A 16833-nucleotide genomic window follows, 5' to 3' on the forward strand; every position below is an offset into this window, starting at 1 on the left:
TGGTATGGTTATTTCCAGAGCCATAGAAAATTGTAATACAATCTCTGGGGGAAATGGGTGGGGCGTTGGGTTTTTCTCACTCCTGTACAGTAGGTGGCGGTGTTTGCACATTTGGCTGCGATCGATCCGCCGTTCAAACTCAAGGATGATGACGAAGAAGAAACTGGAACGGGGAAGAAGAATCTCCCCTACACACATCACTGCCCATACATTAGTCGTTCGACAACAGAGAGTCTGCAAAGCCAAACCGGTGAGTGTGCAATTTCGGGTAATAATATTCGACGTCCCCTAACGATAGATAAGCCATTTAAAGATAAATATCTAACTACAAACCCATCATTAAGGGACAACTACCTATGTTATTTCTACGCTACATGTTTAGCACAATGGGTGTATGCAGCTAAACGAAGCTAACTGCTAGTGCTAGCAGCTGATGTTAGTTGGCTAGCCATGGTCAGTTGTCTTGCTCGGAATTTAATCTCGTTTAACCTCAGCCTAAAATGATCTCAAATATACCCATGCTAATAAGTCTATGTGGTAGGAAGATAACAGTGTACCTAGAAATACTTAGTTTCCCTTTACAGTAGCACTAGTATTATAGAAAGTCTAGCTAGTCGACCAACTCACATGTTGTTGCCGCACTATGCTAACCAAATAGCTAACATCCTGTTTAGCCATCGTCGTTAGCATACATTGATCATGTCACTGCTAGTTACAGATTAATTTCATTTGGGAGGGGTGTGGGGATGTTGACTGACCAGTAATTCAAGTCTGAGTGGTAGAATGATTGATGCATACCCGTCACACCAGATAGCTATTATTTAGTATTTACTGTTAGCAATAGTATTCACTGTAAAGTTAACCAAGTAGTCTTATAATGCATTTTCTGTGCTCCCTAGTTACAGGCACAGTAAAGCACATTTACCAGAATGGTGAAGATCTTTATAGGGAATCTCCCACGGGAGGCCGACCAGGAAGAGATCCAGGCTCTTTTTTCCCAGTATGGCACTGTCACGGAATGCGCCATCATCAAGAACTTCGCCTTTGTGCACATGGACGATCGCAAAGCCGCCACGAAAGCTATCAAAAGTTTGCACCTCTACAAGTTGCATGGCACTCAGATCAATGTAGAGGCCAGCCATGGGAAGAACCAAGGCTCTGTCAAACTTCACGTTGCCAACGTGGAGAAAGGTTCTGACGATGAGCTTCGCACTCTGTTTGAGGAGTATGGCACGGTAACAGAGTGCGCCATCGTCAAAAACTTTGCTTTTGTGCACATGGCCAACTCTGAAGAGGCAATGGATGCCATAAAGGGCCTGGACAACGCTGAATTCCAGGGTAAGAAATGGGGCTATGATGTAAATCCATGCTTGCTTCCACCTATTTCATACATCAGTTTTATACATTTAGTCATTTTGCCCCTCTCTTTCTCCCAGGCAAGCGTATCCATGTCCAGATATCAAAGAGTCGCCCCAGACACGAGGAGGCTGAAGAATACCCACCTCCCCCTCCCGAGAGAGGAGGCTACTGGCCCCCCCGTTACCCTGGTGAGAGGCACGAGCCTCCACCCCCAGGCTACCTCAGAGGTCGGCTAAGCCACCACCTCCCCCCCCACAACCTTGGTTACCCAGCCCCCCCTCCCCCACCCCCTCCCCCTAGGCGAGCGCCTTACCCAGAGCGTGCCTACGAGCGCGAGAGGGATAGCTACGGGGTGGTGGATTACTACGAGAAATACAGAGCTCGCCCTTACGGCATCTCGGCCTACGATGAGAGGCATGTTTCCGCCATTCCCCCACCTCCGCCTCCCCCTTCCGCCCTGGTCAGGGAGCGCCTCATGTCCTCAGCTCTCGACCCGTACGAGCGTCGCCCGCTCCCCCCTCCGTCCTCGTACTACGCCCGGGACCGCAGTCCCATTAGGAGAACCTCTCTCCCCCCTATGGACCCCACAGGTAACGGCTACTCCTACGAGCGTTCCCGCCTTTCCCCCGTCTCTAGGGCGCCGATGTATGCCATGCCGCGTGCGAGGGACCCCTACGCTGAAAGGTTGCCTCCGCCACCACCTGCCCGCTATGCTTACTAAGCGTGATGGCTTCTGAAACAAGGTGAGGATAGGCCTGAGCTGCAGTAGTTCAAAAGGTTAGGATAGAAGGGTCTCCCAAACCATGACGTTAGTGTGCTTGATTTCGCATGCTATGTACGGTTGGGTTTCGGCCACCATCTATCCTACATAAGTACCTCCTATCAAATCAGATGCGATTTTATCGCCCTCTGAGGGAAAACAAGCGGCTGCCATCTGCACCAACGCCAGGGTCAGATGATGTGAACGGAACAGTCATGCCCAGAAAGAAGTCAAGATTTCAACGATGTCAGCATTAGTGTGCCTTTAACTAAATAGACATGCATCTATGGCCAAAATGGCTTGTTTGTGGGGAAACAGAGCAAATTGATTATGAGAAACTGGCAAAGTAAATCAAACGGGTAAACTTAATTTGAGTTTGTTTGAATTGAAGGACTATAGTCTGTGGCTAACTGCAGTACTTGAATCTGTTCAAAATCTGTCTTTGGTAGAATGTAAACGGCAAGGAGAGAACGCTGCCTCCTTGATGCATCGACAGGCGGTTGAATTGTGATTTGCTCTCTTTCCAGGTTAAAACCGTCTTGACAGGATCGTCGTCCGTCTGCGTCGTCCCCGTCTCCTGATGCACGTGGCGCTATTCTCCCCCCTATCGTCTGACTGAGCGCGTTTCGTTCTCCTGCAGCACTCACAGGAGGATTTGCAATGCGGACCGCATTTTTTCGTCTTTATACAGAAACGGAAAAAAAAGTACCCGTCATGTTTTGCTGATTTTATTTTGATTGATTTTTATTGTGCTGTAGGTATGTTTTACTTTAGACAAACCCCAAGTCGACGTATATATATTTTTGCCCCCGTTCTAACATTCGACTTTTGATTCTGTATGTGGCATGATAAGGACTGAACCATTTAAAGTAAAAAGTAAAAAAATTAAAACACAGAATGTGTAAACCGGAAATACATCACTGTATCGATGAACACGAATAATATTGCAAATCAAACTAATTCAGTTCAATGTAGAATTATGGTCGCGGCCTGCGAAAAATGTAAACATCGTAAAAACGAGTTTTAAGTAGTTAAATTTGTTAGTTACAAATATTTGTCAAGTAGTTACCTCAAGGCGGTAAATTGTACTATTCTAATGGAAGTGGAATGGGATGTTTTTAATAAAGTGCTGAAATGTGCATTCATATCCTTTTTAATCTAGTCCGTTGAAACGCAACTGCAGGACGTCTGCCTTCTATAAAATGTAGTACAGATTCGTCCACAGGACTTGGAAGTAGCCTACTATTGGCTTGCTCAATGGCTCAATTTCTTGTCGGTTCTCAACCTATCCTACTTGTAGTGCGCACACGTTTTTCTGCCATCATAAATATTACATCCCTCATCATAATATCCTGGAAACTTTGACCACTCTCAGGAATCATCTCTGGAGAGATGCTGTTAGACAACAATGCCGGCAGGTGTTCTCACAGGTAAGTCAGGATGAGCGTAAACTGTGCATGAACTATAGAAATAAGTATGTGATTATTAGGCTGTCTTGGAGGGATTCTTTCATATTCTTAGGACAGTTTATTTTTTGATGTGCTGTCACTGATTTGCAATTGACTAGATTAATATCTCTAATTTAAGCAGATTGAGTGTTATAAACCCAAAATACAGGTGTCATCTTAGTATAGTTGCCGTTGATTGCTGTGACCATAAACTGGACATTTTTACATTAAAAATAGACAAGCCCTCAGATCAGAGGTTGATTTTCCTGTTTGAACAAGACCTTTAATTAATCCCTGAGTCTGTATACTTTAATATCAAATGAGCTTGGTAGTCGTGGTCATTCTTGGTATTCTGTAGGCTACAGCTCTTGTGGACATGGTTAATTTAACAAGTTTTAATGCAACATAGCTATTGGTTGTCAACTTAAATAAATGAGTCAAGTGATCCCTGAGTATGATTCCTTTTTGTTAATTTTGTAGCCTAGCACTGGGCTACAACTAAGAGTATAGTAAACTGAACTGTGGAATTATGAATGGTGAAAATTACAAATGAAAACAACAGACTGATGAAGCTCTAAAATGAAATCGAAGTAATATTTAAAATTCAATCAATACCTATTGGTTTCATAGAAAATTATTTCTTGATTAGTTTTAGTTTTTTCCAAAAGAATCAATTGAAGTTTGGATCATTTAAATGTGACGCAAATTACAGACGGTGACAACACTTTAATCGTCTTTGCCAAAGATGCCAAGGATTCCAGAGTTGACAGTAAAGTACCTGTAGCCTAATATGAGCAATGCTTTGTAAACATTTCCTTTTATCTTTTCCTGCAATATCACAATTCAATTTTTGTAAGAACAACACAGGAAAAACTGTTGCAGGGGTTTCTACCAGTCTAGCTAGCTACAAAACTGTGATAGATTTGTAGCCCGTTAAATTACACAAGCGCACACCAGACGAACACATCTGCAAAGTTCGCTCAACTGCTCTTCCTAAAACAAGGGCGTCTTCATTTTGCTTCCTGGAGAGCTAGGTATCATCAGAACCATAGGCTGCACTTTATATAATGGTCAGAACCATTAAAAAAGACACTTGTTTGGGTATTGACAGGAAGTTGGAAGCTACGTGCATCTAACCAGTTGATGTAGTTCATTTGCTATTGGTCCATGTTTGCGTTGCAAGCATAGTTAGGGTGTTGACTGCAAAAATGGCGCTAGTCCAGCTGTGGCTACGACGTTTTTGTTAAATCTCGGGTAATCCTCCAAAAATGTGTTGCAAGCATTGGGACCGATTAGAGACATCAAGAAATGGACACAACGGACACCATATGGATACACGTCCTTGTATAGCTGTTCAAAGCCATGCTACAATTTTTGTAAAAAATCTCATAAATAAGCAATCCTTTATTATTTCAGGCTTTCAGTAAAAATAGGGTAATTCCCCCAAAATGCTGACATTTGGTGTTCCTCTAACATATATCTTATGTTTGGAATTAACATGCTGTTTATACATTATTATTAAATGGGTATTGTTGTGAGCCAGGGTTTTAATAATAATAATAATAATACAAATTAAAAAAAAACACTAGCGTTTAGTCAACTCCACCAATCCAGCAATTCTGACTAAGTCATCAATTAAATAGACCTGTAAAATCATATTCTTAACATATCACCTTTATTATAAAGTCAGCATTGTCTTCTTACTAAAACTATATAGAAATGCAATATATATAAAAGAAAATTGCTGATTGATCAATACAATACTTCCCTTATTGTAATGTAAGTCCAATCCAATCAAACCACATGTGCTTCCATTACCTTCACCACATGGTGAGTAAGCCCCTCACAGCAAGAAGGTCCTGGGTTTGATTCCCGCATGGGGCCTGTCGGTGCTCTGCTGGGCCTATTTGCGGAGTTTGCGGAAAAAACATTGTAACATGCAATCCCAATATACAGATAACATGCAGAACAGATCGCTGGCCAGGACAAGGGTGAGCACTTGGCCCCCAGGCGCTCCTGGCTGCCCTGGGAGAAAGGACAACAGGATAGGAACATTTCTCCAGTGGAAGTTGTGAGAAGATCTAAGGATTCTGCTTCTTTTAATGGCCAACCTTAGCCCTAAAAGTAAACCCTGTTACCGTCAACCAATCATCAACCCTGTTATCGTAGTAGTCAACACTAATATTATATTTGAAAATATTGTATTGCAATTCCTACTTTTGACCAATAACATGTACTTGTTTTTATTTGTGTGTAAGCGGTCATCCAACCTGAAATTTTTTATTTGAATTCTCCTGGCATGTATATCTTTTTAAAACAATATTTTGACATGCAAAATGTAATTCAATGGCATAATCACTACAAAAAAACGTAACAAAACAATATTCATAATTTGCCAATAAACTCAGTTTAAAAAGGGACAGTTATGTATGACAGTTTTGAACTGGTCATATGTATTAAAATCTATTTAAAACGTTTTTGCAAGTGTAACATTACATTCACAACAACATGGGTGGATCCATTTCTGTTCAAGTTCCCTAACCGATATTTTTGTAATGAAAAAATACTCTTGATTTATATTTTGTTTAACATGGTTTTCCCTACATAGTAAGTTAAAACAGACTGGATGCACATCTCCTCTTTCTTCCGCATTGATAAATAGTCATTTTTTTCTAAACCATGTCATTGTATTTTCACCATGTTAAAGAAATAGTATTTGAAGTTGATTGCATGACACTATTACTCGCAAATGTGTCTCTCACTCCCACTGTCTCACTCCAGAGTAAACCACATCCATCTCCATAGTTTGTCTTGTCCCTGTCTGTTCTCTCCTGTGGATGTTCACAGCTGCATAGTTCAGCTCTTCCTCTTCCTGCAAAGGCAAAAATGTCAGTCAGGGAAAAACGTTAGCTCTTTTGGCAATATATGTTGTGAGCGTGTGGGTAATTATTTGACTTATGACAATACACCGTTCTAAAGAGTATCACAAGTTATCAGTGATTACTTTTGGGTGAAGTGGTGAATGAATAAGTCATACCTCAGCCACATGGCTGGATTGGGACGCTGTAGCATAGGGACCCCGATTAGTTTTTCCTGCTTGACAAAGACATTTCTGGTTAAGAAATACAATACTTGTTCTCAACTGTCCATGGGTCAGTATCTATATCTAAAGGTTTTCAAGTTCGATTGCCTCAAAATAATTAGGACCTAATAATTGTATTTCGAGGTCAAATCATTTAAGTCTTCAGACTTGAGTTCACACCTCATGAAGGCTAGTATAGTGGATGCAAGATGTGAAAGCATAGGAGAGGTTTGTCTTACACTACCTTGTGAAGACACCTTTCTCAATCTTACACTGATGAGAACAATGACGATCAAGCTCAAGATGTTTGACATTATTAGGGCGAGGAGCATTGGGTCTGGTTGAGAAGATTCTGTGATTTAAAAGTAACTATTAATGCCAAATGTAGTCATTAAGGATGATATAATTTTGCCAGATTCTTTTGAATTGTAACAGTGTTATGAGTGAAAGTGAGGTATGTTGGATTTAGTTCTAGATCATTAACTGAAAAATCTAGCCTCCAAACGTAATTGGAATTACACATTACCTTCAATGTTCAGCCTGGTCCCATTTCCAAACAGTATCTCCCCACATGAGGCCACAGCACAGTAGTAAGTCCCAGCATCCGAGAGGCTGAGGTTCCTCTTGGGGAGGTTGTAGACACAGCTCTCTGTAGCAGACCCAGCCTCAGGGCTCTTCTTACACTGATCACTCCTGCCTCCATGGGTGTAAAGGATTCCTGGATAGGATTCTCCTGAGCTATGTCTGAACCAATAGACACTGTGTTCTCCAGGACAGGTGTCAGCATGTATTGTGCAGTTCAGAGTTACAGAGCCTCCTGGCTGGATGGACTCAGACACTGGCTGCTGGACAAGATGCTGGCTCCTGGTATCTGCACCTTCAATTTACAGGACCAATGAGCTACATTGGATGCCAATTCAATTATTGCAAGCTCGTCATAAATAAGCTGAAATATACAGTATACAATATGCACAAAGTCATCAGTACTTACCCTCATGCGTCAAAAAAACTCCACGACCAAAGGTTATTTCATCATAATTTCGTACAGCACAGTAATACATTCCAACATCGGACATCCCAGCATCAGTAATGGTCAGAACAAACCTATTCTCCTTATTACTGGACTTGTACCTGCTGTTGTTTTCGAACTCCCCCGAGAATATAGGCTCTTTAGAGTTTAAATAAAAAGACACAATAAATACTGGTGCTTCTCCAACTGTAAGCTTGATCCAGTAGTCAAACACACGATCCATTGTGATCAGGCACTCCAAATCAACTGTTTGTCCTTGACTGAAGGTCTTCACAACATCTGGCTGAACGATTGAAGCACATGACAATGCTGAAAAGAATGAATAGAATAACATTTTATTAATGGCATGATATTAAACTACTTAATAAGTTTAATTAGGACTTAATTTAAAAAGTGTAAATCAGGTATGTAATAAATCTCTAAAACTAGAATTTGAATTGGATGCTCCAAATTGTAAAATCAGCATTCATCAGTCAAATCTAAAATCAGTATCAAATACAAGCAATTTTTCACATCGGTTGCATTCCACTCCATCTCCAAAATCAGTATGAAGGATTGCATCTATTAACAATACATCAAAACAATTCAATTAAAGATCCAAACTCCTTACCTGCTTTGAATAATAACAGAGGGTGTACAGCAGACAGTTTGACCATTCTTCAACTTTCAGGATCCCTGCATGTATACTTAAGGTGAAAACATACACTTGTCGAGTCACGGGGGATTCCTTTTATACATACTGGGGATGTAGAGAACTGTAGGCAGTCTGATTGGCTGATATGAAATTCGTAAAAAGAGTGTGAAAAGGTAAACTTGCAACACCGTCGTTATGTCTTGGTCGATGAGATGGTTAAGCCATATGTAAATTAAACATCTATATGAAGATTGTGTAAAGTTTATGAAGGTTGTGATCATTAGCATTAGCCTACCAAAGAGCAAGCATACTGGGAGCTCACATCATGTGAAGCTTAGACATTTACAGTAGCTTTCCCCTCCCAATTAACATCCAAAAGTCTAAGCTATTTTTCTGACAATTGCATTATTATACGTGATGACCAATAGAGGGCCATGTTCTGTACCTTACTGACTGCCATGTTTACTGGAAGAGTTCAAATGTATATCCTGTGTTAAATGAAGACAATATAAACACAAGAGTTACAAGTAAATATTGTTGTCAGCTACATGGATGATATCAAGTAATTTAAATTGATATCCAGGGTTCTACTGTACTTTAGTGAATTAAAATATGTATAAGTGATTTGATGAAGTAGCTGTAGGTGGAAATAAATTAAGTGTTCAGTGTGGTCTGCCCACCTCCCATCCCCAATAATTGCAAATGAAATACATACATATATACATACGGCTCTGGAAAAAATTGAGAGACCACTGCACCTTTCATTTTTTTTTTTAGTTGAGAAGGACAATTTTGAGTGAAACAGAAGGCAAAATTGTCCTTGTACCTGGTCCATGTCCTTTTTTTTAATGAAAGAAAAAGGTGCAGTGGACTCTCAATTTTTTCTAGAGCTGTACATGCATACATACATAGTCAAATACTGTTTGATACCAAAGATATTATGCAACGTTTTTTATATCAGAGTGGATGAAATTATGTAAATTTAACTGCAACACAAATCATACTTTCTTAAACACAAAAAGAACAATGTCCAAACAACAAAGAGATGGAAATGTAACAGACCCAAGTTAGCCTGTGACATGGAAACTTTCAACCACGACAAATTTGTTTTTTTCCACACCCTTCTCAAACACTACACACATGCGAGGAAACCGAAACTGTATAAACGGTAGCAAATGCATAAGATGAGACCGCAAGGAGTACAATGACACTGCACACACCCAACATTTCAGTTTAGCTGCATTGTTTAGAGATATAGTCACCACAAGGCTGCGATAATGTGCTATTGCGTGTAACATGCAATTACGAACTGAATAAATATTCTCTAGAATCACACACTTATGAAATTATGAAACAAAGACATTATATTACGTTTAGATCTAGGGGCCAACAGTAGCAAAACTGAAACACCATGGCATCATGATTGACAAATTAAATTGACCAACTGTTCCAAGTCCGAATGGTTTTAGTTGAGCCAGATGCCTTAGTTTAGGCCTGTGTGTGGTAGCTCTTGATGCAGACATGCTAATGCACAAACCCTTTGGTTTTGGTCAAGCAATCTTAGTGTGATGCAATGGAAACTTTTTCGAGAGTAGTGCGTGTGTGGTTTTGATGCACTGTGAGGTGTAGCGAGAGTGTGGTTAGAGCAGAAGGGCAGTCTTCCTGTGAGGAGGGCTTGTTGTCATTAAAGAATGCATTACCACAGTGGAAAATAAGTAGGTGGGTGGCATCACCTAAACAAACACATTCACTCTCACACACACACACAAATGGACAGATAATTAGGCTGGAAGTGCATCAATAACATCTTATTGCTGTAGAGTAATTGTGAATGACAAGGACTGATAGGTTAATAAGTTGAGAAAATGAACTGCTTTAAGAGTCTCAGTGATTTGTCACATGGTTTCAGGAAGTGTTAAGGTCACATGCTTTTTACTGTGCATTGTATATGTGGACTGTCTCACACACCAGTACTTCTGAATACCCCAAACGAAAATGTGATTGGCTGGATTGTGACCTCAGTAGTTCTTACTCAACACTGAGATGCTCCTTTCTCTCATACTAAAGGATGTGACATAATAGTGGATCTTCCCCTGCCTTGAACCCCAATCATTAGATTGCCCTCTGTCATTCACATCTTTTCTGTCCTCCTTGGCTACTTTGGTCCTAAGTTAAGTGCTGCATAGTCGATCTGCATGCTGATCATGATGAACAGATTCAAGTCAAACTATTCAACAATGCATCCAGTGCGTTAAGCAAGCGAACAGAACCAAGCATCTGTCCCATACACGGTTCTTATTTGTGAGTCCATAGTCAAATTCTTGCTTGGCCTTCTTGTCACACTCAACTTAAAACATGTCTAATAAAGCATGAACAATGCCAAAGAATATAGAAAGACAATTGGGAATCGAGGGCTCATCATTTGGAGCTGGACATCTAAAATGGACATAGGATGGAGACAGATAATCTTTGCACGGCTTCATTGAGACCACATCAATTAACAGCTGCACAATTGTCTTATCTCTCCTCAGTACTTCTTATGTCAGTATAAACTGTTTTTAAATTCCAGCAACAAAAACAAACATATGGTTGACATAAAATGAAGAATACAGAGATGTGAGTTCAACCCAGTCCCCCAGAATATCAATCTAGTCATGAAAGTTTGTAGTCAGAGGCACAGAGAGAGAGAGAGAGGCCCGTTTGACCACAACAGACAGTTAGATGCAGACAATCTGTATTTCTTTGTTATATGGGTCACATGCAAAGCCTTGTTGTGTATACACTTATCCAACCACACTGTTTTCTATATGTTTTAGGGTAGCCAACTGCACACCCCCTAGAAACATTGGTTTCAAAGATAAAAAGGGAAAAAGCTTTGTAAGACAGCATCATAAAAGAGGAATTAGCCTAAATGTTGACAAATGTGATAAATTGCTAACATGCATGGTACATGCGCTAAAACAATATGTTTATTGATACATTTTCAAAAGGCTATCCCTGAAGGTAGCCACACAACTGACAATTCATGCCATTCAAAACTCATGAAGTTTTCTTAGCAGTTCTGCACTTGAGCTAAGACATGGGGTTTTCCCCATCCCCCCCTCAAGCTCAACCCAGTGTGTATAAGCTTGAGGGCCTGGATGTGTGTGACACGGTCTCAGTGGATGTAGCTCAACTCACTAAGGCTTAAAAGCAACATTTGGTTGCAACATTTGCTTTGCTCTGGATAAGAGCGTCTGCTAAATGACTAAATGTAAAATGTAAATGACTAAATGTAAACATTTCAATGATGGCTTAACAAGTGTCCCCTCTAAGATCCACCTCTAGCTTTATCATGTCATTGCAGCATCCATCTCTAGTCTCCCAGTCTCTCATCGACTCCCTTCCTCCTCTTGAAGGTGTTGTTCAGAGTGTTAGAATCCTCATACTGTGGGTTGTCAAACACACACATACACAAGTGATATCTACTGTGCCATTATAATGCTATTATATCATAATCATATCTTCTGATATCATGACTGTTTGTTATTATCCCATTGTCTTGCTTATCTTGCTATTGGTGACATGTGAAGACATTTGGTGCAAGAATAAACTTTCCCTACCAGTCATACATAAGAAGCCAAGTTCTCCCTTGAGTTCACATGACATAATATACATTTTTATACTGTTTCATAACCGCGTAAAATTCAATAGTCTCCATAGAAACATGAACAGGCAATATTTCCTATTGTGGTTGGACGCTGCCCCGTCGGCTGATATAAAGAAGCAGCATGAGGATGGCCAGGAGGAGGACAGCAGTCACACCATCCAGAATCAGGACCAGTGGAAACATACTCAAAGTTGAGAATGGCTGGCTCTGTTCCTGGAACTAACCTTGGCACCCTGGAGGAGGTGTCAGAAACAAGGACACAGTCCAAACTACATTCCATTATGGCCTGTGCCTCCCACTCCCTCCATGACATATGGAAAGTGGAGTGCCTTCAGCGATAGACTGATCGCCCCACCGTGTCACAAGCAGCACTATTGGAAGTTTCTTCCTGCCTGCAGCCTCACAGTGAGTCTGCTTGTGGGGCACCGCTCACCATTCACACTGTTTACGCTCATTAGCTATCCGTCTGTCTGTAATGGCTGTAATTCCAGCCTAGGAGGTAAGACAGTCAGGAAAAGGATTTGTGCTTTTTATCAAACCATGCAACAGGATGTAGAACTTTTTGTGGACTGATTGCATCCTCATTACATACAATACCAACTACATCCTGCTGTGTTATGTTATCAGAATCAGAATCAGAATGGGATTTATTCGCCATGAAAGTTTGCACAGACAAGGAATTTGCTTTGGCAGGAGTGATGCATTTATGCATTGATTGATTTACAAAAATATTTGCCTGTTTTATATATTAAATATTAGAGGAGCAAATCTTTCTCAGGTTTACATTTTCAGTGTATGGTTTGATTTATCTTATATCTATGGATAAATATGTTCATTGTATAGAGAGTGAATTCATCAGAACTGTAACAGTTTTCTGATGGGCTGTGGGACATGTTCCTTCAACATGCTTTGACATTGAAAGGGAGGAGTTTTTGACATGGGGGATGTAAAATTTGCTTCTTTGCCGCTCTCAGACAGTCTTGTACTGTGTTATACCGTGTTGGTTTTTTGCTAAGGGATTTTTGCGATGCCAACCCTATTTCTTGTGTTGTTTGTGTCCGTTAAAGCAGGTGAGAACAAGGAATGAATTATTTAAATATTTCATTATGGTTTAGCAGTAAACCTCAATAGAGTACTGTAAGTAATTTACTGCAGTAATTTTTTCATATACATACACCATAATTTGGGGTATAAGCTTTTATTTGTCATACGTGCATATTCAGATTTCATTAATAGTTATATTAATGAATTATAATATTCAGGAATTGTAATAAATGAATTATGGTTTTTTTCCATTTTATTTCCAGTGATGACACTTGCTAGTATTATTCACTCTGATACTCTGAAGACCTTTACTTCTGGACAAACAGTTGATTTGGAGTGCCTCATCACCGAGGAACTGAACTACTACCACTGGTTCAAGTTGACCCCTGGACAAGCTCCTGTGTGCATGGTGTCTTTCTACGTCAACTCTGAAGAGCCTACACTCATGGGGGAGTTCAAAAACAACTCCAGGTACACGTTCAGGAAGATAGGAAGCAGGTTGACTATGGCCATCTCTAAAGCTGGGATGTTGGATGCAGGAACGTATTACTGTGCTGTTCGAAATTATGATGAAATCACCTTCGGCAGTGGAGTATATCTGATGCATGAGGGTAAGTACAATGAGATCCATTTAAATATCCCAACTTGGTTTGGGATATTATCATGTAAGGATAGTAACTGTCCTTAATGTGTAATGGTGTTTAAGAGAACTTCTATAAACTGATCAATGATGGACATACTAGGACCATACTAAACCAATAGTGCTTGAGTCAATCCATCCAGAGACAGTGTATGCAGAGGAGAATTAAACATCTTCTGAACTAATTCAAATGTTCATACATTTATGTTAGGGCTCCTGCTTTAAAGCTATTTAGATTTTAATGAAATTGTTTTTAGTGTCCAACAGCAGGTCCGTTGTCCAGGAGCCAATGTCTGAATCAGTCCAACCAGGAGATTCTGTAACTCTGAACTGCACAATACACACTGAGACCTGTGCAGGAGAACACAGTGTCTATTGGTTCAGACAGGGCTCAGGAGAATCCCATCCAGGAATCCTTTACACCCATGGAGGCAGGAGTGATCAGTGTGAGAAGAGCCCTGAGGCTGGGTCTCCTACACAGAGCTGTGTCTACAACCTCCCCAAGAGGAACCTCAGCCTCTCTGATGCTGGGACTTACTACTGTGCTGTGGCCTCATGTGGGGAGATACTGTTTGGAGAGGGAACCAAGCTGAATGTTAAATTAGTTGATGAAGACCAGATGAGATTCCTGGTCCTTCTCTCCATCATGAGAACCGGAGTTCTACTGTGCTGCCTGATCATCTTTGTCACTCTCTATTTCAAGAAGAAATAGTTCCGATTTTTGAATGTATTTGGTTTTAAGATGTGTATGCCGTATGATGTTAGATATATGGTTAGATGAATGGTCAAAGGGCTTTACTAAAGTTAAATGCATACTTTCTTTCAAAAACAATGTTAGAAACTGATGAAATGTTTCCTCTTTTCAGTAGTTCTCTTCTACTTTTGATTGTTAGAGAGCATTCCAACGGATTAGCATGAATCCCAAGCATAGCAAAAGTATGTTAGTCTTGTAGGTAGAAAAGTCTTAGCTGCCGTCTAAAAACCCCATCTGAGGAGACAGCAGAGGGCCAGAACAGTAATAATTTCACTGATCTAACACACAGTGAAGGATCAAAGATGATGTAATCGACTGAGGACTTCATGTCCAAAATGTCTCAAGGCGATTAATGACGGATGTTTCTTTTAATGATAAGTTTCTCAGGGATTGTAAGAATGATGTCATTATGTTTACAATATTGGATTTTACACACATTATTTTTTTTTACACATGCCCGGGGAGGTACTACAGGTGAACAGGAACAAAAAAATCCTGTTCTTCTATCAGAATGAAACTTTACCACCTGAATATACCCCAAAATATAAGATATTGTTGTATTGTGACTTTTAGTTTTCTCCCCAATAAATGATGCAAATGACGTGTTTTCTCATTAAATATGCGCTAATTTGCATACAATGTAGAACACGGCAACTACATCATAGATGAAGTCAGAACTTTTTGGTTTGTTTTAATGGGATCAATAACTAATTGGTTAGAATTGTTTAGAGGCTTTTGTCAAAATAATGTTTTTTCAGTTAATTATGTTGAAATGCACTTGACAAGTGCTAAAACACAACATTTTCGCCTCTTTTTCTGTATATAATACCACATAAAACGAGATTGACAAAATATATTTAAAAATCCCTCTGAACATGTCTAGATATTCCAAGTACAAAGCAGTATTTAAAATTGTGTGGCTTTACCTATTATGAGCCAAGAGTTGTCTAGCTTGACATGTGTGCTAGATGCCATTTTGAGAAAATCGCTGTTAAACATTTAGAAGTGTTAGAACGGGTTCTCTCTATCACTCTGTGTCCCCCCCCCCTCACTGCCATGACAAAAAAGTAAATATCAATATATGATTTGGCTAGCCATATGCTTGAGAGAATACGTTTTCCAACAATATACAATTCTGTTATTTCTTAACTTGCTGAGACAAATAACAATAAAAGATGGTAACAGACCATGATTTAAGGTTTTGTTTACTTGGCGAAGGTTGTATAAAATCATAAAAATAAATTTTAAAAAAGTGTTTTTGGCAATAATTGTGGCATGTTATGAAAGTTTACTGGTTATAGAGCCAATATATCAAAAAATATCCAAATTGACAAACTGAACAATTACACCTTTATGTGTGCTAAAGTATAATTCTTAGCAACATTGATGACAAGCTCAAAATAAAAGTTCAATTACATGTTACGTTCTGATTTTTACCTCCAGCACACAAACACACAAGTCAAAAGTTGAAGGAACAGTGTGGTTTTAACTCAGCGAGGGTCATGGCAAGAGAACTGCATCCTCAACAGGAAGGAAGCAAACAAAGTACTGTTCTCAGCTGAAAATGATTCTTGGTTAAGAGTCACCAGCCTTCAGCCATTTATCCACCCACACTCATAACTAATTGTTTCCAATGTTTAGGACCAATAAATCAAGTACATTTTTTACAAATATACCATTGGTTGACCTCGCAGGTACATTCTTATTGCACCAATGCAAACATACAGGATTGTGATGTGGGAGAACATTGAATGTCTAATATACATTTTGAGAATTTTGTTCACGGAATGCATCACAGTAATTATATTCTCAAGAGTTGGTTAGACATAGTCCAGCCACCTCAATATTTCTCACTCAACATTGAGATCCTCCTTCCTGTGACCCTCTCACCAGGAAATGATGAGCTGGGTATAAGGACAGCTATGTCAGATACCAAACATTCTGTCCTTATAAGGGGATTTTTTTTGCATCTTACTAAGAGCGACTGGACATTCTACAAAGATGTGGTCTTGACAAGACCTGACATTGTCAGCTGTTGTTATTTATTGGTAAATAAAGTGAGGGTCAAAAGGTGCCTTTTAGCGAATATTGCGAGGAAAATCTCATCTACATTTACAAACGTTTAAGCAGAGTGGTTGATAACTTAAAATGTCCCTAACCAGGACCTTTCGACTGGAGTTTTGAGCTATGTGATTTACATTTAACGGTAGAGGGCCATAGACAGTGAAGGTAAAAACTCACTAACTGACACATACAGCAGAGGTTATTCGCTGCTCAATTAAATGTCAATTTTAAGAAAACCTGCTACTCCATGTTGTCATCTTGTGGCAGCGTACACCACTTGAGTTTCCAGATCCATCTTTCTTGTTTCTTTGTCCCTTCTTTCTCTTGGAGGTAAAACTTCAAAGGTGCGTAAATCAGTTCATCAGAATC

The 16833-nt window shown here is 39.8% G+C and overlaps 3 protein-coding genes across 4 annotated transcripts; 2 read left to right on the forward strand and 1 right to left on the reverse strand.

The window, feature by feature from the left end:
- The first annotated feature begins 76 nt into the window (after positions 1 to 76).
- Positions 77 to 4012, forward strand: rbm4.3 (RNA binding motif protein 4.3). Of its 2 annotated transcripts, none has more exons than XM_062449010.1 (4): positions 77 to 250; positions 906 to 1338; positions 1437 to 2102; positions 2647 to 4012. In XM_062449010.1, exons 2-3 carry the CDS (start codon positions 930 to 932, stop codon positions 2078 to 2080), a joined length of 1053 nt encoding a protein of 350 aa, XP_062304994.1. In that variant the 5' UTR covers positions 77 to 250; positions 906 to 929; the 3' UTR covers positions 2081 to 2102; positions 2647 to 4012. The 2 variants fall into 2 exon arrangements, with proteins under 2 accessions (XP_062304994.1, XP_062304992.1); XM_062449008.1 differs by having other exon boundaries at positions 78 to 250; positions 900 to 1338.
- A 1399-nt stretch (positions 4013 to 5411) lies between these two features.
- Positions 5412 to 8372, reverse strand: LOC134009737 (uncharacterized). Its single transcript, XM_062449368.1, has 6 exons — positions 8290 to 8372; positions 7641 to 7988; positions 7176 to 7526; positions 6894 to 7001; positions 6605 to 6660; positions 5412 to 6439 (listed from the first exon to the last, which is right to left on the reverse strand). The coding sequence occupies exons 1-6, from the start codon at positions 8333 to 8335 to the stop codon at positions 6326 to 6328; spliced, it is 1023 nt and encodes a 340-aa protein (XP_062305352.1). The 5' UTR covers positions 8336 to 8372; the 3' UTR covers positions 5412 to 6325.
- A 4899-nt stretch (positions 8373 to 13271) lies between these two features.
- Positions 13272 to 14756, forward strand: LOC134010131 (uncharacterized). The gene is made up of 2 exons (XM_062449999.1): positions 13272 to 13617; positions 13904 to 14756. The coding sequence occupies exons 1-2, from the start codon at positions 13272 to 13274 to the stop codon at positions 14356 to 14358; spliced, it is 801 nt and encodes a 266-aa protein (XP_062305983.1). The 3' UTR covers positions 14359 to 14756.
- The last annotated feature ends 2077 nt before the right edge of the window (positions 14757 to 16833 follow it).

This window comes from Osmerus eperlanus, chromosome 23 (genome assembly GCF_963692335.1).
Source record: "Osmerus eperlanus chromosome 23, fOsmEpe2.1, whole genome shotgun sequence".
In the NCBI taxonomy this organism is placed as follows: Eukaryota; Metazoa; Chordata; class Actinopteri; order Osmeriformes; family Osmeridae; genus Osmerus; species Osmerus eperlanus.

Excerpts from the sequence above, each read along its gene's own strand:
- rbm4.3 (XM_062449010.1), top strand. The coding sequence starts at position 930 with ATGGTGAAGATCTTTATAGGGAATCTCCCACGGGAGGCCGACCAGGAA. Across the intron at positions 1,339-1,436 it reads GGACAACGCTGAATTCCAGG|GCAAGCGTATCCATGTCCAG; the intron begins GTAAGAAATGGG and ends TCTTTCTCCCAG.
- LOC134009737 (XM_062449368.1), bottom strand. The coding sequence starts at position 8,335 with ATGGTCAAACTGTCTGCTGTACACCCTCTGTTATTATTCAAAGCAG. Across the intron at positions 7,002-7,175 it reads GACCAGGCTGAACATTGAAG|AATCTTCTCAACCAGACCCA; the intron begins GTAATGTGTAAT and ends TTTAAATCACAG. Across the intron at positions 6,440-6,604 it reads AATCCAGCCATGTGGCTGAG|GAAGAGGAAGAGCTGAACTA; the intron begins GTATGACTTATT and ends TTGCCTTTGCAG.
- LOC134010131 (XM_062449999.1), top strand. The coding sequence starts at position 13,272 with ATGACACTTGCTAGTATTATTCACTCTGATACTCTGAAGACCTTTACT. Across the intron at positions 13,618-13,903 it reads AGTATATCTGATGCATGAGG|TGTCCAACAGCAGGTCCGTT; the intron begins GTAAGTACAATG and ends AATTGTTTTTAG.